The sequence below is a fragment of the Cucurbita maxima genome, unplaced genomic scaffold (genome assembly GCF_002738345.1).
Source record: "Cucurbita maxima cultivar Rimu unplaced genomic scaffold, Cmax_1.0 Cma_Scf00026, whole genome shotgun sequence".
NCBI classification, from domain to species: Eukaryota; Viridiplantae; Streptophyta; class Magnoliopsida; order Cucurbitales; family Cucurbitaceae; genus Cucurbita; species Cucurbita maxima.
Genome location: NW_019272042.1, coordinates 3,424,280 through 3,452,243, shown reverse-complemented (window position 1 = coordinate 3,452,243; position 27,964 = coordinate 3,424,280). Strand labels below are relative to the sequence as shown.

Genomic DNA, 27,964 nt, shown 5'->3' with positions numbered 1-27,964 from the left:
GGGGTCCAAGAGTGAAACTTGAAACATTCAAATAAACCTTTTACATCATCAAAGTGAGAAAATTTACAACTTTGTCTCTGAACAAGTCTGGATGAACTACTAATTGTTTCTCATTTAAAGTGTCCGCTAGACCACATTCTTCAACATTCGGTGTCCAAGAAATACATTTATGCTCTTCCAAAACTCATATTTTGAGAGCTTGGTATAACGCTCACTATATAGAAACACCAAGTTGGCTTAAGGGTTCATTCTGCTACTCCTTTTAGACCTTGACTAAACTACTATGTTCAAGATACACTTTAAAACTAGTCTCAGAACCTCTTCGAAGATCTAGTTCATAAAAAGTATACTAGTCATAGGCATTAGTGAGTCAAAAGACTTCACGATCACTCATGTTGAAATTTAGAGGAAATCTTTGAAACATTGTCCCTCTTGACTCATATACTTAAGAGAACATTTATTTCTCGAAACACACCTTTTCATCATTACTACTTTAATCAGTTTCTAATATTCAAAAAATCGCCGCATGGGTCAATCAATTCCTATTAACGATCAAAACTAACACGTTCAATAGAAAATGCTGAGGTGTTTGAAGTCCTAGCTTAGTAGCTCTAGTATCTATAACTCGATATATCTTAACTTTACTCAATTATTCTATCTATAATCTTAAGAACTTAAAGTGGGTTCATGACTTAGGCACTTTATTGAAATCCACATCTTGTATTCGTATTTGATACTAATACTAGAAAACCTAAAATACTTATTCTTAATTTCCAACTTTCCCATTTCCTTCCGGATGACTTGTTCTCTTCTTTTTAACATGTTCTTTCTTGAGGGATAGCCCCCTTCTGTGCATGATTTTTGTACTGAGAACTTGGGTCTAGGGTTTTTAGATCTTAAGTTCTAAGAAAATCTCCTAAGAAAATTAGTGGATCGTATGTTCAGTGAACAACTCAATCTTGAACTATACCGGAGGCTTCCTGTGTCCCCTATGACATAGTATTAATCCCACATCTAAGGCTTTATGTGTTCCCTACGATGAGATCTACATACCTATGTCTAGGGCTTCATACATTTCTTGTGACATAGTCTGAATACCGACATCTAAGATTTTATGCGTTCTTTGCGACGTAGTCTATGTCATAGGAGCATGTTGCAATATACATCAGGATGTCTTTAAGGTATCTCACCTTCCAACTCTAAAAGATAAGGCTTCTTATAAAATATCACGTCACTTAAAGATCACTCGGATCATAGGCTAGTGAAACTTAACTACAAGGATATTAGGGTCATTTTACACTTATTCTTAATTTAGCCCTTAACATAATCAAATGACCACCAAATTTGTGGATAAGCTTTCTATTAAAATTTATATAAGAGTACAAAATGTGTAGTTTAATCTTACGCGGCTTTCTTGAATAGTCTATTTTTGAACCTTAGACCAAAATCGAATATTCAAACATCTTTTACCAGATTTATTCAAAATTAACTTCTGATGCAGAATGAATCAATCACCTAAAACACTATATTCAAATGAGCATACCTTTAGTTCTTTCTCGAGTCCAGTAATCCAAATGTCCTCATCTATCATGGATATCTAGAACCTTCTATGAAAAACACTCCCAAAAAATGTCTCCCATCGATTTTGAAGATTAGTTTTAAGATTAATTTTTAATTAGAATTTTACCACTGGAGTATTATTGGGAGTGAGTCCCACATTGGTTAATTTAGAGAATGATCATAGGTTTATAACTAAAGGAATACACAATTTCATACCATTGTGGAGAGTAGTGATTCTGAACAACTCCTCTTTCAGGTCATGGCCCTTAACAAAACCTAACCCAATAATACTAAGATAGAGGGCATTATATACAATAATAAGTCTTAAGCGTAGTTTCTGTGACTTTGGCTTCTGTGATCTAGTCATCTGGGTCAACCTTGTCTCTAATCTAGGCCAAAGTCATTCATATGCAACCTTGCATCTCGATATTCATTTTGATTCCCAATAATATGGTCCACACATCATGATGTCATCTCAAGTTCTGATTCCCAATGACATGTCTATCGAGAATCGATCCATCTATCAATCACATCGTTGGGCATCCCAAACATCAATTCATCTGAGTTCTATCGAGGCGTGAACCCTCTGATGTCTATGCAAAGTCATTTATGGGCTATGTACTGGATAATGGGTACGTATTCCAACCTCCGACACATGGGTTGGGGCGCAATGTCAACACATCCGTCCCGTCCAACACTGTCCTAAAAAAACTCATTAAAAAGAAGTTGTCTGAGATGCTCGTTCACACTGTGACACACGTATGTACCATGGAGTAGCTCACTTAGGCCACATGATCTAGGGGTGATGGAGAGATGATACCATGCCTCTCTTTGTTGTACATTTTGAGGCATATTTGATCTTTTTAGAGTAAAAGTGATTTTGGAGAGCGGTCATATAGCCCCGTGGAACGTCCATTAGGTGTCTAATTGACACCAAAATTGGTGAACTTTCATTTTTCATAGACAGGACTTAACTCCAGAGCTGCATGCGAAAACTTATATCGAAATCTCAACTTTTGAGGTAATGACTATGCACCCTACTCAACCCTCCTAGAGCTTGTCTTTGACATTGATGTTCCTATCATTCCCTCCAATCTTGCTTATACTTCAACTTGACTTTAATGCAGGCTCTTCTTTGTGTTGGATAATGCATCGTTCTCCTCTGTTGCATCAAGGCACTTATATATCTCAGCTCTCACGTAGCCAGATGGGCACCTCTTGAGGGTCGTTGCCTCTTGTCTCTCGGTAAGTGGGGGTCACAACCTACTATCTTCATGGTATGGTTATGACACTCAACAACTGCAGTTCCGTCTTTTGTTCCATTCTCAAGCCCCTAAACTTATGAAGTCTCATTTTGGTAGTAGACTTCAACAACCACTTTCCCTCAATGTCAACTTGGGATGAGATCGATTCCTTGCCGCTTCATTTAGATGGCTTGGGCAACTCAACCGGCTTCGTTCCAACTCCAATTCGACTTGGATTGGTTGTTTTGCTCCATTATGTTTGGTTTAGACCATTCTAGAAGCGTTTTCTTAACTTCCCTAAGGCTGAAAAATATCAGTTTGGCTAATGTTATAGTCAATTAAGACTATTTCTCACTATTTAGGGTTATTTTAGGATAAGTGGGTGATATTAGCCCATAAATAAGCTCTACGTTTCATATTTTGAATACATCAAATGATATAGGTGAAATTGAATCATGTTAAAAATGAATTTAGGTGAGGATCAACTTATAAAACTCAAAAACATGATTAATACCTACAATTATTGAGTAAAACTAGGTGAATCCAATAAATACATGTTCCTCTCAAGTATAAATACAGGTGGAAAATAACAAACAAAACAAGTTGAGTGATACATTCAATAATCCACCAAGTAAAATTACTAGAAGATCCCTTCTATAACATGACCTAGAGGGATACCATTGGAAAGACATAAAATAATATCAAAAGTTGATAGCGTGAGGAATTGATGGTGTAGATTGAAGAATTTTAGAGTCATCGTTGTTCAATCTTAGAATAATTTAGATATAATTTAGATTTAAAATACGTGTAGTCCAATGCTTTTTTCCTAGGTCGATGAATAGCTCCACCGCCTTATTTAAGCATTTACCAAATACTGGGCCCTCACCTCTCCATTTTTACGCACAATTTCTTATGATTTTGCTATTTATTTTACCACGGTTGTTTATTTATTTTAATTATAACTATAAATGTAATGTTAGTACTAAACTCATCTACTTTATTATTAAAAAAGAAGATATAAAAGACGTTGAGCCTAGTTGTGCATATAAAAAAAAGAGTTGCAATGGTGATGAAAATAAGGAAGGTAGGGAAAACATGAAATAAAGATTTGATTGACAACCACAAAAGTTGAAGGACACATCTTGATATGAGTATAGACATGTTCATGATATGCTATTGGTTGTTCCCCGCATTTGCTCTTCCTATTGACACCTACAAATTCCTTCCTATCCTTGGTAACTTTAGAACTTGTACATAAGTTTCAATCTGTCACAGTCAAGTCATATTCATCTAAATTTTGTGTTTTGAATTCTAAGAAAAATAAAAAGTTTTTGAGTAAATAGAAAAATCTAATATTTATAACGAACGTTGTGAGATCCTACATCGGTTGGAGAGGAGAACGAAATATTTCTTATAAGGGTGTGGAAACCTATTTCTAACCGACATAATAGGCCAAAAAGGATAATATTTGTTAGCGGTGGGCTTGAGTTGTTACAAATGATATCAGAGCCAGATACTGGGCAGTGTGCCAACGAAGACAGTAGGCTTACAACGAGGTTGATTTTTAAATATTATTTTTCCTCTTACACATGACACCCCTATTACAGTTATGGCTCATTTTTCTGTGCTATAAGTTAAAATTCTACTTTTGCCACTCCCAACTACTTTAACATAATCGACCAATCCCTGCTCCTCCATAAACTCGAGTAAGTCCACGGAGCTGCATCCCTACTCACCTGGTCCATGCACATCGCTCTCTCCAAGAGGTTGGCCGCCTATCCTAGATCTTCCCATTTTCAAGAGGATCCCGAGCTCGATCTGGTTTAGTATCAAGGTGATTCTCTTTCTCTTTCTATATATATGGGTCCGTGCAGCATTTCCACGATATCGTTATGATCAATTAATGGGACTTGGCCGGAAAGTGTTCTTGCCTCTGGCGCGACATCATTTGACATATATGGCCATTGTCAGTCGAGATAAAACTAATAATAGTAGTTCGTTGGTTGTCTCACTATTAGGAACCATATGTCACCAAGTCAAAATGGAATCGACCCTTGTGAACTTAAGGTCCCTAAAGACATCTCTAGACATTTAGATCTCGATTATCTTAGCCTACCTAAGGTTGTCCTAAGACATCTAAGATTTCAATCATCTTTGAAAACGACACTCTACCAACTCATCTCATTAGAAGTAACAATGTGGACCCATACCTATCTAGTTCACTTTCGAGCGCAATTTTGCTTCCTTAGTAATCCTTACATTATTACTCAAGTCTTAGATAGTGACCTTAAATGTACACTACACAGACCCTCATCGATTAGAATGAATTCGCGATTAATATTTATTTGGGGTTCTAATCGTCAATCCATAGTATACAAACAATCATATCTCTATAAGAGTACTCATAGTCATTCGTAAGGGCATGGTAAAATTTCCTGGCTATGCAATTTTAATCCTAAACGTACATGATATTTAGCCTTATTTATTTAGGTTCAAAGTACATGTTTATCCATCAATTCATGTTTTCAAGAAAATTCAACATAGATTTCATTGTAAAACAGCCCTACCCATCAAATATAGTGCAATTAGAGTCTTGTGCACTTAAATGAGTTCATCAAAATTCATATCGATCAATTAAGTGACGCTCCAACAACTCCCTTTATATTTAGATTATATTTGTTGTTTAATTTGTTTTATAAATAGTGTCATGGACTTAAATGTTTGCCGAATCCATTTAAAAGAAGAGTAAACAAAATGAATATGAAATAACAATAAGTTCAGAGTAATGAAAATGCTCTAATTTAACTTAAGGACTACAACTTAAATAGAAATAAAACTACCTTGGCTTCGATTCCATGGTCTTCACAACAACGTTATCATAAGTACATGGGTGTCTTAACTTTACCTGAAAAAGAAGTAGCATGTGGCTCAACTATTTAAAAATATTGAGTAAGTAGCCCCACCATTGGGGTCATGAAATACAATCACATATAATCATGCTAGGGCCTATCCTTTTATCATTATCATGACCTTGGCCTCATTTTCTAGTCCGGGCCGATTGGATGTGCATTACTTCTATACAAATGGCCCACGTACGTACACATGGACCCCCAAGCGGGCTCATATATGTACTCCCTAGACGTGGCCTTCAACAAACGTACACTCACGTTGCTGAAAAAACCATAGAGGGAAAGGAGAGCACATAATATCATAGTATACATAATCTCATAGTGTACATGTACATACTAATCATAATGGAGAAGTATCTTAATGCACATAACACACAAGATATATGAGGTCCCCATGGATTTAAATCATGGTGTATCTGTATTATGCAAGTCATACCTCCATCCTTTTATAAATAAACTTGAAGTGAACATGCTAACATAGCGTGCATAACATATGATATAAAGGCATCATGCATCATACAACATAACATAATATATCACAAGCATCTCATAGTCTAACTCACAACATAACATATCATATATCATATTTCATAGCATAACATAATAGACGTCCATTATTACAACTTTAAAAAAATTTAAAAAATATTCCACCATTAGTTTTAGATGGAAACAATTAGTATTTTGTTCAAAAAATACCTTTAAATTTTCAATAATATATAAAAAATGCCTTTGAATTTTAAAAAATTCGAGTTCAATAATACCCGTGTAGTTAGTACCATATTTAAGAATATTATCAAAATTTAAAAGTAATATTAACACCTTATACCTCCATACAAATCGTTTCTATTCAAAATTAATGGTATTAATATTTTTGAACTATTTTTTAAAATTTAAGGGTAGGGTGGGAATTTCTTAAAGTTAAAATATATCTATTTAGAAAAAATGGGATTTATTTAATTAATTAATTTAGGCTAAAATTAGGGGAAAAAAAACAAAAAACAAAAATTGAATTAGTTTAGTTTGTATTGTTTTAAGGTTTGAGGTTGAGAAAATGAAAAGGCATTAGAAGAAGAAAACGCACCAACAACTTGGTGTGTACACCTATTGATGCCTCTAATTATTGTCCTCCTCTTTTCCACATTCTTTCCTTTTGTAATTGAGAATTAATCTCACAATAATCTTCTTCCCAAATCAACAAACAACCTTTAAATTCAAATGGGTAGTGGCGAGGGAAGCCAAGGGAGCTTCAAGGGCGTCCCCAAGGGCTGTTTGGCTATCAAAGTTGGGCATGAACATGAAGAGAAGCAGCGATTTATAGTGCCTCTCTTCTATTTCAATCACCCTTTGTTCTTGCAGCTACTCAAGGAAGCTGAAGACGAATATGGGTTTCATCAAAAGGGAACCATCACTCTTCCTTGTCATGTCCACCAATTTAGGTTTGTTCAAGCCTTGATTGATCAAGAAACCTCCTTTCACCACCACAACCATCTCTACGGTCCTTGCTTTAGGGTTTGATTCGCAAAATTATTCAACGAGAATGTCACGTTATAATTCTTATCTCTCTAAACACGTCTGATTACTATCTATATCATGCCGTCAGTCTCTGTTTTGTTTCATTCAGTCTTTTCGAATAATTTCTCGTGTGTTTCTTTTTTGTTTTGTTTTATTTTTGGCTGGCTGGCTACGATCATCCCTTTCACCCTTTTTAAGGTTTGTATAAATTTGTGTTGTCATGAAAGAAAATGTGTGGCTAAATGTCAAAAAATGGAATGGTTTAATTATGTTTTTTTTTTTTTTAATGCTTGTCTAGACATGTTTTGAGACAGTGAACTGATTCGGTCGCTTTTCTTTCTTGTTTTGTCACTTTTTTGAGGAAAAATATGAAAATTGAATGTAAAAGGATGCTGGTTTTAAATTTTATTACCGTTGTGTACTTTGATCCAGCGGAATTACAAATACATGTGATTCGAGAAACATACCATCATTGAAAATAGTTATGGCTTCCTCGATTATAAGACGTACTTGATTGATGTGTGTGAAAAAGATAGATAAGTTGCTTTAACATTAATTCATGATATATAGAATGTAGTATATTTGACCAATCTACGTGAAAAAAGGTGAGTATGTCGCTTGAACATCAATTTTTAGCTCATTAGTAGACGAAGGTGTGGAATGCTCATGAATGAATGTTCCATGGTAAATACATACATATTAGAGATGGGATTTGTGTGACCCGCGGAATTTAGCTAAATTATAGTTTTCTTATCAATCTTACCTTACAAAAAGAGGTTGGTACGCCACCCGAAACTTAAATAAGTCGTGCATTTTACCTTTTACCCCATTAACGGTCTAAACTTTACTGAAAAATTAGATCACTAATATTTTCCTTAATTATTATTATTATTTGTTTGTGTATTTATTTGGTGAATGGAGACATCGTTTGGACTGCATTTAAGGAAGGGGAGACAAGAGGACAGAGACAACAAAGCTGTTGAGAGGACCAAAGATGGGTAATGAGTATCCAAAGATGGGTTTTGAGTATCCAAAGATGGGTATTGAGTGTGCATGAGCACTACGTTTAAGTTGGTTCCATTTATGTCGATGTATTTACAGAGTAATAATAACTGTCTTTAATGCATGGTTTCAGGCCATCCCTTGTGTTCTTATTACATGCATTATTTTTTTTCTGGCGTTAGCCTACTTTCACTTCTGTCATCATCATGTCCTTTTGTAATTTCCCTTTGATTTGGTCTATGAACTCATACAACGTCTATTTTAGTAGTAAATCTAAAACAAAAAAGGGTAGAAAATAATTATGAACAAACACCTTGTCACAGTTTGGTATTCTTTTATAAAGACTTATTTATATTTTATGAATGAAATTTTGAAATATAATAAATCTAACTTTATCATGATGGCATGAAAACTAAATTATGTTACCACAAAAAGTTGTGGCACAATGAGATAGAGAAATAGGAGAGTACAAGAATCTCCTCAAGATCGTTCAATAGGTCATGTGGACCCATTGGCAATACCATAGGGAAAGAGGAGCTTATGTGGACCCATTGGCAATACCATAGGGAAAGAGGAGCTTATGGTCGATCCTTTAATGTTGAGAACATTTTAAACTTTGGTATGTCAATTGTGGTCAATCAAGAAGCGTAGACAGGCCAAAACTCTAAAGGTGTTGTTAAATGTGGCACACGATCGAAATATGCCTAAACAAACAACTGAAAGCACGTAGAACTTGAAAAGAAAGGTTTTGAATAGAGAAACCTTGAGCATTTCAATTCTCTTTATTGTTGTGAAAAGATCATACATCTAATAAATATTTAGAGTCGAGAAAGCACTAATTAGTTTCCTAAACTTTCTCCTCAAGTTAAAAACCACTAACAATCTAGTTGCAACGTATTCTACTGATTCTATTAACCGTTCTCCTAAAGGTACCCATTAGTAATTTATTCAACTCAAACTTATTAGACAAGACAATGAGTGTAAAATTGGATGATAGATGACATAATGAGACAAAATTTTTCACTAAAACATCCGATTCTATACACATTTCCACCCCTCAAAAGAGGCAACAAAAAAAAAAAAAACAATCTACAGCAACCCTAAAATGTAGAACTTGCCAATTTAAAACTGAATATAGAATGAAGACCGTAAGAAAAGAAGAAAAAGAAGACTAATTATGTCTTGTATTTGAGCTACGTAGGGTGACACCATGTAAAAACTTTGTATACCCAAGAAAACTAAGCTTTCCATCTCCGCGAATCCACTCTTTAAGAATGGAGTATGCTGAAGAACCAAGGTTTAATTCCTGCATTTACACACACAACATTGTAACAACCATTTGACTTTAGAAAGCATGTTCACATCAGATTTATGTATGCATGATTTTAAAAGAGTAGCATTGAATGAACCCTTGCTAATTCTTCAACCGATATCACCCGGTTGCCCTCGCGCTCGAAATGCTCAAAGGCCACACAGGCTATCTGCTCCCACCGGTCAAGAGCTTCCAATTGATGCGTACTGATAGCAGCACCACAGAACTCCTCAAAGTCTATTCTTCTGAGGGCAAGGGGCTCAAGCTGGAAAAATAAATAAAAAAGCATCTTATTTCAACCATCAACAATTAAGCATCTTATTCCATTGTTATCCCTTATCAATCTTCTAGTTTTGCCTAAAATTCTGTGGTGGTCGGGTTTGATCTTTTGTAATGGCCTTGGATAGGTTACATGCAACTAATTAAATTATTAATTTAACAAAGACCTAGAATCTCAAAACTACCAGCAGACCCAAAAATACAAGCCATAAATGCATTTATCTATCTAGCACGAAAAAAATTATCAGGTGGAAAGAAGCATACCAAATTTACGATTTCCTGAACCCTCGACTCTCTCATAGCATCCGTTGCATTCCGCATTAGAGCCTAGAGCATAGGTATTTACGAGTCAAAACACATAGGGAAGGAGAGCAACGAATGTATGATCCTGCACTATAAAAACTAAAACAGGGTCAAGAGAAACACTGACCACTTTGAAGTTATCAAGCCCAACACGCCCATCTTGACTCGGTTCCAACAACGCAAACTGAGCTCTAAGATAAAAGAGTTCGTTTTCTGTCAAAGCTTTCGAGAGAGCCTGAGATGGAAGGATTTCATGATAGGAGGATTTTAAAACAATAGTTCCACATAGAAAACATCTACGTAATTGTTAAAAAGAATCACTTTGAACTTATTAAATTACAGAAAACAAATCTTTCCAAACCCATACAACAAGAGTGCGACCACAGAGGGCAAGCCAGACAGAAGTTTCATTATGAAAATAAGATATGATTGCGTAGACCTTAAGCTTATACAACGGATATCAATTTTTCAGCAACCAACAACTAAAAAACCAAAAGAGAAGAATTTTTTAACCTTCATAGCGGCACGTCTGAAAGGAGTAGCATGAAGGTATAACTTGACCAACTTATAGATCAATATATCTAAAGGTAGACGACGACTGCCATCCCGCAACCATGGGTGAGCTGCAAAGAGAAAAAGTCTGTTCAAGATTTCCAGAGCTTGGTATAGAAGTTCTAGATGTCATAATTCAAACGTGAAAAATATATATTTTAGTCTCTAATGTTTCAGTATTTTTTTCAATTACTCCCTTATATTTTAATATTTTTTCATTATTTAAACTTACATAGTCTAGTTGGCAGAAATTTAGAAGAATTAAACCACCTGAAAGAAGAAAAGTGAAAAGTTCTGCCAACTTATAAATTTAAAGAAGAATTTAGAAACCTTCTCTTAGAGGTCTACCTAAATTTGCCTCTAAATCCTGTCAAGTCACGAAGTCGGGTCATTTATTGTGTTTTTTGTTTTTTTGTTTTTTTGTTTTTTTGTTTTTTTTTTTTTTTGTGAGTTCCTTCTCTCTTTTGGTGCAATATATTGAAGCAACAATGGAAGTAAAATGATCATTTCTGTTTCAATGTGGTCCACCATCACAGGGAAAGTAAAGCAACAAAAGAAATCTTTAAACATACAGATATTATTCGAATTTTCAACCCATTGGTCTATCCTCCAATAGCCTCTAAGAAGCAAGGACATAAAAAATAAAAACTTACAGAGCGCCTGGACTGCAGTCATTCTCTTTCTATAATCTTTGTTGAGGAGCCTTTTAACAAAGTCTTTTGCCTCAGGAGACACTGTAGACCACGGTAAATCATCAAAACTAGGATCTGCTCTTAACACTGCACGGAAAATTCCTGATTCCGTCCTAGCCCAAAATGGCCGACTTCCACATAATAAAATATAGGTAATAACCCCAATGCTCCATATATCTGCTTCCAACGAGTAAGATCTATGAAGCACTTCAGGAGCAACATAATAAGCACTTCCAACAATATCGTTGAGTCTCCCATCTGCATGTGGATAACAAAAAGGAACGAAGTGAACCATCCGATACATAAATCAATCTAATGATGTAATAAAAATTCTTACTGTTCCTATGCATTCAGTACTGATGCAGTAGTCAAGCACAATAATTTATGGATTTCCTTGGTGCAGTTTTCTATTTTTTGAATTTACACTATAAAAATTGTTTAAATATCTGATAAGGAATTTCATCAAGAAAGAACATAAAAAATTTGATTATTTACCAAGTAATTTTCAGTTTCGAGGAGGAAATACTTTAACATTTGTTTCTTCTTTTCAAAAACAACTAAATTTCATAAATAAAGCATGGCAGAAGTGTTGCAGTGTAAGATTCTGTAATTAAAAATTAAAAATATGTAAAAAAGAAAACTTTCATGGAGAACAAATGATAGAATACAAAGGTATACAAAAAGAGAGCCTAAGTAATTCCTATCAAGTAAAAGGAGGTTTAATGGATAGTTTCAAAAAGGTTTTGGCAGAAGATCTCACAGCAAAACATAGAAAATGAAACACACTGTCGCTTGCCAGGAACGAACTTCCCTTCTAGCAAAAGGAAGGATGGAGAAAAAATTCCTCACTAATCTCTCCTTTTATTGTGAAAAGTATTTAGTGGGGCACAGGTAGTTGATTCTTCACTCCTTTTGATATAAACCAAAAGACATCAATCATACAATATGCTTCAATGAACATGTGAAGAAAATATTGTTGAAATTATCAAAAAAATATTTATTTCATTAATGTATTTTAAGACTTTTAATTTACTTTAGATTACAATTACATGATGGTTAATTAAGGCCATTAAGTATGAATGTTACAACTCTTGGAATGCCTTTAGTAGTTTCATTTTGAGGCTATATAAAGCCATGTGTGTTGTATTTGTAAGAGACTTGGAAAATATAGTAAAAAAAGCATTTGTGCTTTTCTTTAGCCAATGACTAAGTTTATTGCAATTCTATGTAGTTTAGGTTGCATGTAGAATCATTCAAGCTCGACATGATCAATCTTGCTTGTGGAGTGATTCGAATCTCAAAACAAGTGTTTGAGATATTTGATCAACAAGAATCATTCAAGCTAGACATGATCGATCTTGCTTGTGGAGTGATTCAAATCTCAAACAATGTTCTTGCCTTGAGATATTCGATCAACAAGGTAATCTGAATCCTACTCCCCTTGTAGTGGTTCCTTATCTTATCATTTGGTATCAAAGCTTCAGGCTCAAGATCGGATATATGTTTTCTTTGCCCTTTTTTTTTTCTCAATTTGATTTTTATTTATTTTTATCTTTTTAGTTTTTAATAGACCCAGAATTCAAAATCTTTGCTCTATTTCAAATTTTGAAAGGTGAGAATGAGAGCTTCATTTGTGTAACTGAGTGTAAAAAGAGTGACCTAAAATTCCTTGGGTGTATACTCGTGAGAGAGTGTTGTGAGGTCCTTCGTATTTCCATAACTTATTTCTTGCAGCAAAGTTTCACAAATAGATTCGAGGACGAATCCTCTTGAAGAAGTGGAGAATGATATGAACCAAGAGACATCAATCATACAATATGCTTCAATGAACATGTGAAGAAAATATTGTTGGAATTATCAAAAGATATTTAAATTCATGTCACATTGAGGAAGAATGAAGTTTCATGTTTTGAATTTTGAGTGGAGTACAATTTAGAGTAATTTAGAGTTGTTGTATTTCATTAATGTATTTTAAGACTTTTAATTTACTTTAGGTTACAATTACATGATGGTTTATTTTGAGGCTATATAAAGCCATGTGTGTTGTATTTGTAAGAGACTTGGAAAATATAGTAAAAAAAGCATTTGTGCTTTTCTTTAGCCAATGGCTAAGTTTATTTGCAATTCTATGTAGTTTAGGTTGCATGTAGAATCATTCAAGCTCGACATGATCAATCTTGCTTGTGGAGTGATTCGAATCTCAAACAAGTGTTTGAGATATTTGATCAACAAGAATCATTCAAGCTAGACATGATCGATCTTGCTTGTGGAGTGATTCAAATCTCAAACAATGTTCTTGCCTTGAGATATTCGATCAACAAGGTAATCCGAATCCAACTCCCCTTGTAGTGGTTCCTTATCTTATCATTTGGTATCAAAGCTTCAGGCTCAAGATCGGATATATGTTTTCTTTGCCTTTTTTTTTCTCAATTTGATTTTTATTTATTTTTATCTTTTTAGTTTTTAATAGACCCAGAATTCAAAATCTTCTATTTCAAATTTTGAAAGGTGAGAATGAGAGCTTCATTTGTGTAACTGAGTGTAAAAAGAGTGACTCTATTTCAAATTTTGAAAGGTGAGAATGAGAGCTTCATTTGTGTAACTGAGTGTAAAAAGAGTGACCTAAAATTCCTTGGGTGTATACTCGTGAGAGAGTGTTGTGAGGTCCTTCGTATTTCCATAACTTATTTCTTGCAGCAAAGTTTCACAAATAGATTCGAGGACGAATCCTCTTGAAGAAGTGGAGAATGATATGAACCAAGAGACATCAATCATACAATATGCTTCAATGAACATGTGAAGAAAATATTGTTGGAATTATCAAAAGATATTTAAATTCATGTCACATTGAGGAAGAATGAAGTTTCATGTTTTGAATTTTGAGTGGAGTACAATTTAGAGTAATTTAGAGTTGTTGTATTTCATTAATGTATTTTAAAACTTTTAATTTACTTTAGGTTACACTTACATGATGGTTTATTTTGAGGCTATATAAAGCCATGTGTGTTGTATTTGTAAGAGACTTGGAAAATATAGTAAAAGAAGCATTTATGCTTTTCTTTAGCCAATGGCTAAGTTTATTTGCAATTCTATGTAGTTTAGGTTGCATGTAGAATCATTCAAGCTCGACATGATCAATCTTGCTTGTGGAGTGATTCGAATCTCAAACAAGTGTTTGAGATATTTGATCAACAAGAATCATTCAAGCTAGACATGATCGATCTTGCTTGTGGAGTGATTCGAATCTCAAACAATGTTCTTGCTTTGAGATATTCGATCAACAAGATAATCCAAATCTTACTCCTCTTGTAGTGGTTCCTTATCTTATCACCTTTCGTGAGAAGGGGCATTTTTGTGGCTCGCAAGTATACGTGCGGCATTTCGCTGAGAGGACAAAAGAATTTTGGGAGTTGCCAAGTTGGTCTCTTGTGAGCTTTCATGTTTCTGTTTGGACATCCATGAATAAAGACTTTTCTTTTTATCTCTTAGATAGTTTTTTAAGCTTAGCTTCTCTTGTTCGACTGCCTTTTCGTCATTTTGTATGCCCATTAGTACTTTTTTCACTCTTTTTTCTCTAATAAATGCTTGTTTTCTATCCTTTTAAAAACAACAATAAAGAAAACTTTTCAACAATGTTGTTTACCAAGTTATAACTTGGTGTAAGCTATCTAATATTTTCACTTCCAATAGTTATCTCCTCCTTGCAAATTGGGAAGATCTTTTGTAAATCATGGATATTACCATCCCTTTCTGTAAACTTCAATCATCAAAGAAATTATCTCTTATAAAAAAAAAAAAAACAATAAACAATTAGATGATCTATTTGTTACCTGGTTTAACAAAGTCCGAAAGGCCAAAGTCAATGAGCTTCATGTCAGCATCTTCACGTTTAGAAGTAAATAGGAAATTCTGCAGAGCATTGAGAAAAGTGGAAACAACATATGAAACAAAGGGAAGGTACAATATGACTAGAACAAACAACCTTTTTCTTTTCTTTCGGGGAGGTAATCATCAAGAAGCTCTCTCTAAATTGCATGAAATAAAGTACGTTAAATTTATACGTAAAAGTAACACAGGAACACACACATATATGATTTCTTTCTTTGAAATGATGTCATATCAAGAGTTGTAAGCTAAGAACCTAGATCTTGCATGGAAAGTACCAACTCATCCTCGCAGCACAGAACCAGAAAGTGAGAGGAAAGGGTACTATGACGGAAGCTTTCTAGAATTAATTGCAAAAAAAAGATTGTTTGAAAAAAAAAAAGGTAGAAAATTAAAATTTTTATCAGAAAATCAAGACGCAAATCAACATAAAAAAGGAAAAGACCTCAGGCTTTAAGTCGCGGTGCACAACGCCTTGAAGATGACAAAATGCAACTACACTTAAAATCTGAACGACTATATTTTTGGCATCTTCCTCTGTGTATCTTCCTCCTCTACAATGAGGGAAATACTTTAGTATAAATCAAATCAGTCAATGATAACATAACGTGGTTGTACAAATAAAATACCTTGACAAGATTCTGTCCAGAAGTTCACCACCTTCACATAACCTAAAAGTAACGATATACAGGATAACTTCAAATTGAATTAAAATATCTGCAGAAACTGAACTCCAAAAAAAACCTGAAATGTTTTATGTTTTTATTTTTTATTTGGTAAGAAACCAAGCTTTCATCAAGAGGAATGAAAGAATGTAGAAGAACATACAAAAAAAACAAGCTCACAGAAAAGGAACCCAAACGCTAACTAAAGAAACAGACTCCAGACCAATAGGATTAAACTAAGCTCATAGTAACAAAAGGTAAGGTAATAGTCACTGATAATGACAAGTTATACATACTAACAACCTCTCATATCTTCTCTCAAGATCTCTCGACCATCCCAAAAATTGGGCTGCACTTCTCAAGCCAAATCCCCCACCCAAGAAAGAAACAATACTGCAACAAAACTCTTCCTTAATCCCAAAAGGGGGTATTCAAGAGCACCTCCTCGATTTGAAACTGCACTCCAGACCATGATCCAAACATCAGCCAAATGTACTCAACCATTTTCTCCAAAGGGAATGAGCAAACGGGCACCTCCACAGCAAATGATCAATATGATCGTTAAGCCTCCCACAAAAAATTCACACCATTGAGGGCTCAACACTACAGGACACCGGCTCTGAATCATATCCAAGGTATTAAATCTTTCATGCAAAACTTGCCAAAAGCATTTGTCCTACTTGCGGATTTTACTCTTCCTGGCACCAGGGGATCGAAATATGAAAGAAAGAACAATATGAGAAACTCCTCAAACGAGTAGGAATCTAGACTCTAACATCTCTTCTCCTCAGGCACGCCTGAAGGTTAAAAAGAACAAAAGGCTGGGCCGACACTTCCGTTAGTCTTTTTGTCAGACAAAAGCCCGTGAAAATCCACGTAATGCAAAGAAGGCCAAAGAACAACACAAAAGCCATTGAGCGAAACTTCTGGTCAGATAGGCGATGGAGACGAGGAAATAAAGCACAAAGAGAGACCCAAGCCCACTGATCCTCCAAAATATAAATGTTAGACCCGTCTCCAACAAGACATTTCATAAATCAATAGAAAGTTGAGAAACTAGCCAAAGGCTTTTACTCAACGCCCTTACAACCATGCACTGGACCCCTCAAAAGGATGAAAACAATATCTACTAAAAAATCCTAAGTATGGCTCCAAGAAAAAACACCACAACCATTTTGCCAATAACATCTCAATATCTCTCAGATTATTCCCAATAACTAAACCATCCAAGGCCAATGGTTTTGAGACCAATCCCAACAAACAGGATCAACCCCTCCCCACAAAATATACCTTTAACCTTACTAACCAAAACGGGTATCCAAAATAAAGACATGAAATAACTAGAGATGCCACTTAAGACCTCCAAGAACCCTAATCCTTTTTCACTTTTTCCACAGGATTCCAAAAAGATATACACTTCGGATTACCCCCGAAGGGAGAGCACTAGATAAGGAGAAGGCAGTCGGTTAACAGCCTTCCAAGGGTCACCAATTTTCTTTTACCCTTCGTTAGTCTTAAGACCTGGGATAGCTTCAAAGGACAAAAAGCCGTTAAGATTAACAAAGGAGCTTTCTTGACTTGAAGAAAAAGGGTAGCAAACTGAAGGTGAGAAAGCTGACAAGATTCCTTTCCCATATTAAATCCCTCAATCTTACCCTTGTTTTATCATTCTGTAGCTCATTTGCAATATAGGACGGTCCAAACTCATTCAATTCAGACTAAACTGTAACTAATAACAAAGAAAACGCTACATGATTCCTCCTTTATTGCACGTTGATAATCTAAATTCACAAATTTCAAGTTGAATTCATCAAGACCTGTGGTAGGAGAAAGCATGCAATGTTGTATAGCCAGATAGATCCAAGAACTTAAAATAAAAATTGTGACATTAATCACGTAGTGTATATGGTGAATTGTCATAGTGTCATTTTTCAGATCCAGGATAAAAGAAAAAGAAGAAAGAAGAAAGACATACTCCATGACTATGTAGACGTTATTGGCATCCTCACATGCATCAAGAAATGTTATAAGGTGATTATGCCCAGATAAAGACTTCAAAATTTTCACCTCTCTCCGAACATCTTCAATTGAAATTGCCGTTGTCATCTGCCAAATGTATCTTTTGAGACACAATTATAGGAAATGCAATCAATGAACCAGAAGAAAAAGTTGCATGCAGAGAAAGATTTGATAGATGAAGTAATATCCCCAATTTTGTAGCGTTCAGAGAGCTCTAGGTTCACTTTTAGACAGAATGAAAAGAATGGACCAGCTAGAAAAGATAAATATTAAAGGATGGACTTCTTCAATTAAAGGAAGATTCAATAGAGATAATAAAATATGGTGGTCAAATGCACCCTCCTCCCGGGAGAACTTGCACTAAGTAGCCAATTATGCATGTGGAAACTTCAGCACAAACAAACTTTGCAAATGAAAACGCATGTTAATTTAATATTCAAAAGGACTTTATCCAAACTAGCTATGCTGCAAATTAAGTTGAATATATAATTCTACCACCTATAAGCTGAATAAAATGATCCTAATGGCATATGGCGGTGATACCATGTTGAAAACTGTACAAACATTGGCTGTGGATGTTTCAATTTTTCAGTGGAAATATATGCAGGACTAATGGACTATGTAGGAGACTATTAAAGAGACTCAAAGACAATGGAAGAGCTTATGATCAGTGTACTCGAAGCAAAGTCAGACACTCAGTCTCTTACAGTGGACACTAAATACCTGCCCATGCAGTGCAATCGCTAATCATAAGAGAACATCAAGAATGAAACTCAGTCAAAAGAATTAACATAGAGGGAGGCAATCTCACCAACGCACCTAGCACGCCATCCACCTTCACTTAAGGGGTTGCGGTAATTGCCATAATGTCACCAAGAGAATATTTTTGTGGACACTCCGCAAGCACAAAACTATGATGACAGAATTTTTCGTGTCTTTTTTTAACTTTTTCTTTTCTTGATAAGCAACGAGGATTATATAAGAAAAGGCCAAGACGAGGGCCACCAAAGAACAACCTGGGACACTGGTAAAGAAAAACCCCATCTAGAAAAGCCAGTCTTTTATTCGACCCTTGTAGGGCCACCAATGAATAAGGTCCCTTCCAAACATTTAGGAAACTAACATTTTCTTTTATTCGACGTAACAAGCCTCATATTGTATTAACTGTCACAATTGGCACAAGAAACCCATCAACCTACGTGAAATGTGCAAACTCCCAAAATTCTCAAAATCGTACACTAATAATTTGATACACATTTGTATCTTTGGAGACTAAGAGGTAAAAATAAAGTCAAATAGAGAATAGGCAACTAAATTTGTCAATGCCCAGGTGAAACTTGATTTCTTTGAAATACGGGCACAGAATCAGTGGATTACTCACCATCTAAAAGATCCAGGACATAGCCTACCCATCAAGGAGTAGAGGAGATCATGTTTGGTCCAGAAAAGAAAATCTTAGCAAAAATATGCATGTCACATATGACAAATCCAAACTCCAATTTCATTTTTATCCATGTCTGTCTAAACAGCCCTGTACGCACCTTGACTATTCTGAACAGCCTTATGCGCACCTCGACAATTCTTAGAATACAACTGTTCGACTCTACTATATTTACTATATTTGGTTGTCAAGTAACTTGTACCATATTAAATTCTAGATAGGTCACAATGGCAATCCTCCACCCTCTCCAACACCACCAACCACAAAGCATAAAGAAATCAGAGAGAGAAAAACTTTCTGATTACAGAATTGAAAGTACATTTGGACCCAACACAAAAAAACTAAACACCATATAGGTATATATAATTGACGGAACCCATACCCAATTCAGAAACAGAAACAAGTGATACAGAAGTTGCTTAAAATTACTTCAAAATCAATCCTATAATGCAGAAAACAGCAGGAAAATCAAGGTAAGAAAGCAAATCAAAGTGAATGAAATAAGGAATTTAAAGAAAACATGTAACATCACTGTTAAATACCTTGGCTTTAGAGATGATCTTGACGGCCACAGGTTTATCTTTGAGCTCACCTTTCTTCCCCTTAGCAGAGCAAGTGTGACCAAAATGACCTTTCCCAACCTCCTTCCCCAACTCGTACTTGGACCTAAAATTCCTCCCATATCCAAAGCTTTTATCCAAAAACTGCTCCGTCTCCGTCCCCCTCTCCTCCGAAATTGGGCCCTCCTTGGGCTTCGTATACCCAAACCGCTTCGCCAACGAGGCCTTGATGTGCTTGGCTGGCGACGGCGGAGCAAACTTCCTCTTGAAAAACCTTCCCGGCGTCGAAGCCCTAGCCGGCGACGGCGAAACACCAACAGGCAGAGGACTACCACCAACTCCGTGAGGATACGGGCTCGGCCATGGACTGGGGTACGAAGTCCTCGCCGGTGTTGCCGGCGAAGTAGTGTTCACATTTACTATGCCATTGCCACCTGCACTCCCGGAGGTGAAATGCGACGGATCACCACCGTACCTAGTAGCAGAAGTCGGAGACGCTGTGGTGGTAATGGTGGTTGGAGCGACGTGATTGTCAGTAGTCGGAATAGTCTTGCCATAACACTGCCCCATCCGTAAATTCCCCCCAGTCGCTCACTCGATCACGGCCGAGTCAAAGCCCGCACATCCGACGGCCTGTAACCCCACACCGATCTGCTTCAAAACATTACACAGCCCAGAGAATGAATGAAAGAGAACAGAAGTTTGAAACAGAGAAATATATAGAAATAGAAAGAGAAACAACTGAAGCTCCAGTGAGAGAGAGAGAGAGAGAGAGAGAGAGAGAGAGAAACAGAAACGAAAGCGAAAGAGAAGGGATTACGATTACGTAAAATAACATCGATCAAGAATCAGCTATTCATTAATGGCGTCCTCTGGATCTTGATCCGCCAATTGTTGCCGTTGGATCGCCGACGGGTCTACTCCTGTGTATGGTAGTTTCCGTGGGCTATGGTCCACATTGATGCTCTCTCTCCGTTTTTTGTCTTTTCCCAGTTTTCTTGCGTTTTATATGCATTTTTTCTCTTTTTCTTAATTTGGTTTAAATGTAAATGTAATGAGTTCGGTTTTTGTAAGCTGCGGTGAGGAGTATTTGGATGCTGTGCAGCTTCTTTTTGTTCCACGTTGTATAGTCTCCACGTGTGGAATGTGATGCGTTGGAATTACGGGAGTACCCATGATATGCCACGTGGGCTGATGTGGAACGGGCTTTTGGTGATCACGATTGTACTGTAACTACACGCAAATTCGAAACTGAATTTGCTGCCATCAAAAGGACCGTACAACTCCGATTCTTTTTTTTTTAATATTGTAAATACTTTTATGAGTAAATTAGTAAAAATATTTTTGAAATTCGAACGTTTTCTTAAAAATAATTTAAACTTAGAAACAAATTTAAAAAAATACTTTCTTAAATTTGGATGAAAATATAGTATTTTTGTTAATACTATATTTAAAAAAAATACTCATAAAATTTTTAAAATAGCATTTCCATTCTCTAACTTTATTAAAAAAATAAAAAAAAAATTAATATCAATATATGGATGAAAAACGTAATAAATTATTTACAAACGTTTTAATGTTAGTTTGAAAAGTTTATGAGTATTTTTAAAACGTTATAATAGCATTAAAAGTATTTTTAAATTTTCTAAAAAAGTCTTAATTAAATTTTTGAAAAGTCAATAAGTATTTTTTAAACACTTTTGGAAGTTAAGGATATTTTTTCAGTGTATTATTGAAACTTTTGAAAATTTAGGATTCTTTTCACGTTCAAAATTATATTTATTAATTTAGTCTGCACTTATTTGATAAATTTATTTTTGTTATTATCATTAAGAAAAATGTATGTTCGTTCAATGTCTTGGATATGCTTGTTAAGACCATAAATTTTGTAGTCTCGTGCCTGAACTATTCTCAACGTTAGTTATTTTTATAACGGCTTTTATTTTTCATGTTATATTATTATTGTATGATTCCTTGTTTGTTTTAAAATATACTATAGGGGAGACGGAATAATCATCAAATATCTTCCAACCAATTGTTGTATGTTATTCGGAGTAGAAGCTTTCTTGCAACCGTCCATTTACAATGTCTTCTTTAATGTTGTTTTCAAAGTTTCTTTTCTTTTTCTCACGTCTATCCTAATTTTCTATTGAAATAGAGTCACTATTTTATGCATGAGGTAACTTTTTTATGCGGAAACATTCATTTAAAATCATTCTCGAAATGATGTCATGGACTTATAGGTTTGCATTAAAAAGGTTTAAAAAAAGCAACAAAATATAATCAATGTGAAATATAAATAAATAAATAAAAAAGATTGAAAACGATACTCTATTCTAAACTAAGTTCTAAACTAAGGTCTACGAAAATAAAATGCAACTACCCTAATACATGTTTCATGGTCTTCAACGCAAGGCTACCGTCAACCGTACACAGGTGTCTTCCCTTTGCCTGAAGTATAAAAATAGTATAAGGCTTCAGTATTTTAAAAAATATTTAGTAAGTGACTCCACTAGTTGGGGATGCAAACACATGCAACATGAATGAAACCTATAATTTAAAATCGTCTTCTCTTAGGCAGCTCTCCAGTCACACTACCCCATACGTGCGAGCATGAACCCACCAAGCGGGCTCGCACACCCCTTGGGTCTATTGCTCGTGCTAACTTCTCTGGTGTTGTTGCCAGACACCTGGAGAGAATAACGACCATTGTAGCATCATGATAAACATGATGATTATTTCCATTTCATAATGTATGCTTCCATACTCATCCTAAGGAGGAAGTATCCCAACACAAATGAATACAATTGTTCATTATCCTAAAAAAACTAAGTTCATATTTATAATTAGTCTAATAATCCATTTAGGCTTTAAACATTATTAAAATTTATTATTTAATAAATTTTTTAATCTTTCTATTTAGATTTAATATTTCTTGAAATATAAATATGTCTAATAAATATAATGTCTATTGACATATCATACTATGGCGAGGTGCCCAAGTATGAATAGAAAGCGTAGAGGCTAAGTGTTAAGGTCTTATTTGTTAGGTTGTGACACTATGCATGCAATCTCGTTGGCTATCCTTGACTACCCATAAACTTAAGTTCATGAATGCACGTTAGGGTAGTGAGCAGTTGTGACCCAAGGTTTGGACCTACAAAATCAAAGAATACATTTGAGGCGTTCGCTTAATTTCTAAGGGCTAGGTAATCCAAGGGGCGCCTCGAGATTTGTAAGAATAATATAGATATGAGGGATCTTTCAACATACACACAAGGGGCACAAAGACTAAACTACCACAAACAAATTCAAAAGTCTAAATTTCAACCGTGAATATAAGTTATACCAAAAGTGCAGCCTTGTCTAAATAGCCTGTGATTAGTAGACAATTAGAGGGCTCACAAGTCACTCTTAATCGTGAACTCGTGTATGTATAGTGATGATAGTCATGGAGGTCACCCCCCACAAGTTTTATGACGATGTGGGGACTAGTAATCAAACTAGTAGTTTCTATTAGTGAACCTATCATAAGGGTGAGAGTCTAGAATTGTTTATAGTAGTCCTTTAGGAGCTGTTGTAGTAGGGTCCTGCCCTGAAATATAGTGTGCCATAGATAGAAATCATGTGGGTACGATCAAAAAATCTCCAACTATTCCTTAGTCAAGAACTCACTCACCCACAGGGAGGTGAGTAGACGAGCATTATTCATCAAGAGTCGATGAGAGCTTAGATAAAGCAAATAAGAACAGGGAGTTACGGTCTTAAGAGGGAGCAATGCCTTACAAGCGCTCGTTTAGAATCATAGAACCATGTTAGTTGACTAAAACATGGTGACAGAGACACATGGTAACTTAACTTTTATAGAACTACTACGAATTCACTTCATTTTAAAACTTGATACGTTTGAAAAATAATTTTTTATCAAGTCTTTTACATAATAAATCTTAACGGTCCAATTTCAAAGAGGGAGGCGTTTATTCCAATTATGTTTTAACCATGTTTGGATATATTATATTATATTATATTATGTTATGGTTCGTGCACTATTAATTAATTAATTAATTAATTTTATAGTGATGTTTTTCTCTATGAAATTACTAAAATAACCCTTTTCATTTATTTTTATTCTGAAAAAAACAAACATATAAGTTGAAATTTAAATACTTGTTATTATAGTTGAAGGTTTCCCATTCATCTTAATTAGAATGCAAATAAAAGCGCCAAAAAATAAAAATAAAAAACATTATAAATATTATTTTTGTTGAATAAAATACATGCCTCATTGAGTTTATATATAAAATTTATGATTATATTGATAAAGATTTGGTTTTTCTATTTATAAAATAAATAATTTATTTTCGGGAAACTTTTTTTAATTTTTAATTTTGAAATTTGTACGTTAGTACAAGAATACCCAATATTATTATAAAATTTCAAATATTTTTTAAACTCAATTTACTAACTAATTCTATAAAATTTTTATTTATTAAAATTCAATCCAAAACGAATGAATTAAGTTGAGTTGATCCAATTTTTAGTTCATCGAGTTCAAATTTTCATATCTCGTTTATTATATTAAAAAAATAGAAAATAATTAAATCGAAATTAATATCTTACGAAGTTGAAATGGTGTTATATTACTAAACTAAATACATAATTTAAGTTAATGTATGTGGCACCAGAGTTAATATTATTAGCATAAACGAGCCTCAAACATTTAATGATACATCATTTCATACTTTAGTCATATTTGAACTTCTGAGCTTATATGTTCTTATCAAATTTTGGAACTTCTTGAAACTCTGATTTCTAGCTTGAATCTCCGCTAAGTTCCTCACAAGACTTATGTGGGATCTCTTGTAGGCCAACCTACCAAAATATGATTATGGATATGGATGGTTTTAATATCCCTAAAAAGTGGTATCAAAGACATGTCACTGACTTAGCTATGTCCGTGTGCATTGGTGACATAGTTATAGACTGGGGTGTGTTCTAGTGAAGAGAATGGACCTGGTTAAAAGTGATTACTCGAGAGTAAATACAAATGAATGGATATTTTGAGGAAACATTTGGTTGTCTTTTGTTGGGTAGAAAAATTAAAAAAGAGCGACCAAAGTCCAACATTTGGTTATGATAGAGAAGATCACGAATATATAGGTTAGGAATAATATGTCCATAAATATGAGGCAATTTGGATGATTTAAAAAATAAAATTAAGAGAGTTTGTATCTAAAGTAGACGATATCGTACTATTGTTTAGATATCTAGAGGGTCATTGTCCCTGCCCATTGGTATTAGAATCATGCTCCTAACTTAATTGTAATGATACCGCCGAGATGTGGTTGAGCTAATCAGACATGTGAAACATTCGTGGTCTCTAACATACTCTTTAACAAAAAAAAAAAAAAAAAATGTAATTTTAATTTTGGACATTAAATGAAGTAATATAATGTAGGATTAAGTAATATTATTAATTTTGTTTACCTGCATGAAGATGAAAGGGTTAAGGAATATGATGTAATTGTTTGAAGAGGCTACCTTTATGACAATACTAAAAAAAAAAAAAGAAGGATGAAAGATTAGAGACAAAATAGGTACACATAAACGCTTGTCGGGTATTTTCAATACACAACTTTTAGAAAAATATATTTAGGTAAGGAAAAACGCGTATAAAGATTGTGATGGAAGGGGTTGTTTATTGTCACGATAGACCGTCGACAAGTTTTATTTGTATTTCATCTTCCTAATAATTCATTATGAAGTTATCTAGACCTTTCTTATATCTGTTTGCAAATTCGGTACATTATTTATGAAGGTTTGACTGTCATACTTGAAATCTATGAGTTTGTGACATGCATATGGTGATGTCCTTGTACTTTAAAATGACATAAGCATATACGATCTAAGGCGGTAGAAATTTTACTTAGTTATATAATTTTTATAAGGTTTGAAAATTCATTAAATTTATCAATGTAAGCATTATTTATGATTTTCATTTGATCTCATATTCTATATAAATAGAATTAAAGACAAGACATAGAAACCTTTTAAGGTTATCAAGTTTATTAATCTATAATTTCAAGATTACAGTGGCATAGATGGGATGGACGAAGAAACCCTTGCAATACATCTTTTGTAGAGTTTTATAGGATTAGGCTTATAAAGTTCAAAAATTGGATAATTGTACCAACCGGCAAAGTTAAGAGTACACTTCTTTCCCATGACTTTGACGAAAACGCAACAATTCAAGTCCAATTCTTCTTTACTAAGATTGAAGTAATTATTATAGAGCTGCACTTGACATTTCGCACTCTTCATTAGATTCAAGCACGGTCTTAAATAGTAAGCTCTATCTTCGTCTAACCACCTATCCCATATCGGGGAATTGTAGTCATGATCTGCCCGTGTAACTCGAACAAAGCCTTGCAAATTTACTACTAACAAGAGGACCACCATTGATCCAAGTGTGCTAGTTTCTTTTGCCAGGGTTGAATTGAAAACTATTTTTGTAAGTAGCTATTTATAGAAACATTTCAATCAAGAAAATGTAAGTGTAACATAAATAATTTACAAAGAGCTTTGGATAAAGATTTAATTCTACATAGGAGAGAGGCTAAAATATAAATGTCATTACGTTTGTAACTTCCCTCTTACATTTGCATTTTTTTTTGTAATGCTTTAATATCAATTCAAAAAATTCAATATCCCATTCAAATAAATGAAAATTTTATAGATGGATGGGTTAATATGTTTTTCTAGAATTAGATTGGTAGAACTAAAATAATCCAAATTTATCGTTAATGATAAATGAAGTGAAGAAGTAATTCTAATGAAAATACATGAATAAAATATATCCATAGTAGAAGTTCGTGAATATTTATGAGGATTTTCATTCGTGAGAGTTTGTGAGCCAACATTAGAAAATAAATGTAGTGAATCCACTAGAGTTTTAAACCGTAACTTTCAGATTTTATGGAAATTTCTTTGATTAAATTTTTAATGTTTCTTGCTTGATTAGATTCGTTTTGATTAGTTTTATAGGTTTAGTTAAGGAATCATAAACAATCGTAGATGAGAACACATTCTTGATTTTGACGAGAAAACGGAGAGGAAGAAGTTTTCATTCCGTTTTTTGGAATTTCTCTCCAACAAATATAAGTGATGATATAAGACCTTCTACTTTATACGAATATTATTGGATTGTAATTAAATCGCACATTTGCTAGGAAAAAAGAAGATCATGGGTAAATAAGTGATGGACATTATCTCCGTTAGTATGAGATATTTTGGGTGAAACTAAAAGTAAAGCCAAATTTATGATTATGGATATGGATGGTTTTAGTGCCCCTAAAAAGTGATATTAAAGACATGTCCTTGAGTTAACCATGTACGTATGCCTCGATGACATAGTTATAGTGATTCATGGTTGAGCTAAATAGACAGGGGTGTGTTTTGATAAATGGAATTGACTTGGTTAAAAGTGATTACCCTAGAGCCAGCATAAATGAATGTGAAACGGTGCAAAGAAAAATATATGTGTAATCACCAGAAAACTCAAGAATTTCGGCAAGGCACCGAAGTTCTCTTATTTTCAACCAATCCATGACACCTACAAAGACCACGCTCCCTCAACCCTCCAACCAACTGAACGCCTTCTGCTATTTGAGAGTAATAGAGTATAGAGAGAAGGAAATTCGACGAAAACCTTTTTTGGAGCACAACATGGGCAAGACAGAGAGATTCGATCCAATACCGTAATGGACAACGCACACTGCTTAAGTGGAGATCGACGACTTGGAACAGACCACGGTAAAGCTAACGATGTCTTTCTATAATGATTTTCAGGGGTGAAGAGAAAACAAAGACGGAAGGCCTCAAGAAGAGAGAAAAGACCGATGTGAGATCTTACATGAAATCACAGATCTCCACAATGGTATGATATTGTCCACTTTGAGCATAAACTCTCATGGGTTTGGTTTGGACTTCCCTAAAAGGTTTCATACAAATGGAGATGTATTTCCTTACT

General features: G+C 34.5%; 1 protein-coding gene across 4 annotated transcripts; it reads right to left on the bottom strand.

Moving 5' to 3' along the window:
* Positions 1 to 9,235: 9,235 nt before the first annotated feature.
* Positions 9,236 to 21,224, bottom strand: LOC111499235 (CDPK-related kinase 3). 4 transcript variants are annotated; one of them, XM_023150775.1, is made up of 12 exons: positions 20,756 to 21,224; positions 19,918 to 20,586; positions 17,891 to 18,021; positions 15,880 to 15,921; positions 15,696 to 15,804; positions 15,196 to 15,274; positions 11,327 to 11,623; positions 10,635 to 10,744; positions 10,249 to 10,356; positions 10,083 to 10,145; positions 9,637 to 9,804; positions 9,236 to 9,533 (listed from the first exon to the last, which is right to left on the bottom strand). In XM_023150775.1, the coding sequence occupies exons 2-12, from the start codon at positions 20,503 to 20,505 to the stop codon at positions 9,399 to 9,401; spliced, it is 1,830 nt and encodes a 609-aa protein (XP_023006543.1). In that variant the 5' UTR covers positions 20,506 to 20,586; positions 20,756 to 21,224; the 3' UTR covers positions 9,236 to 9,398. The 4 variants fall into 4 exon arrangements, with proteins under 4 accessions (XP_023006543.1, XP_023006542.1, XP_023006544.1 ...); XM_023150774.1 differs by having other exon boundaries at positions 20,762 to 21,224; XM_023150776.1 differs by lacking the exon at positions 20,756 to 21,224 and having other exon boundaries at positions 17,891 to 18,034; positions 19,918 to 20,185.
* Positions 21,225 to 27,964: the final 6,740 nt, after the last annotated feature.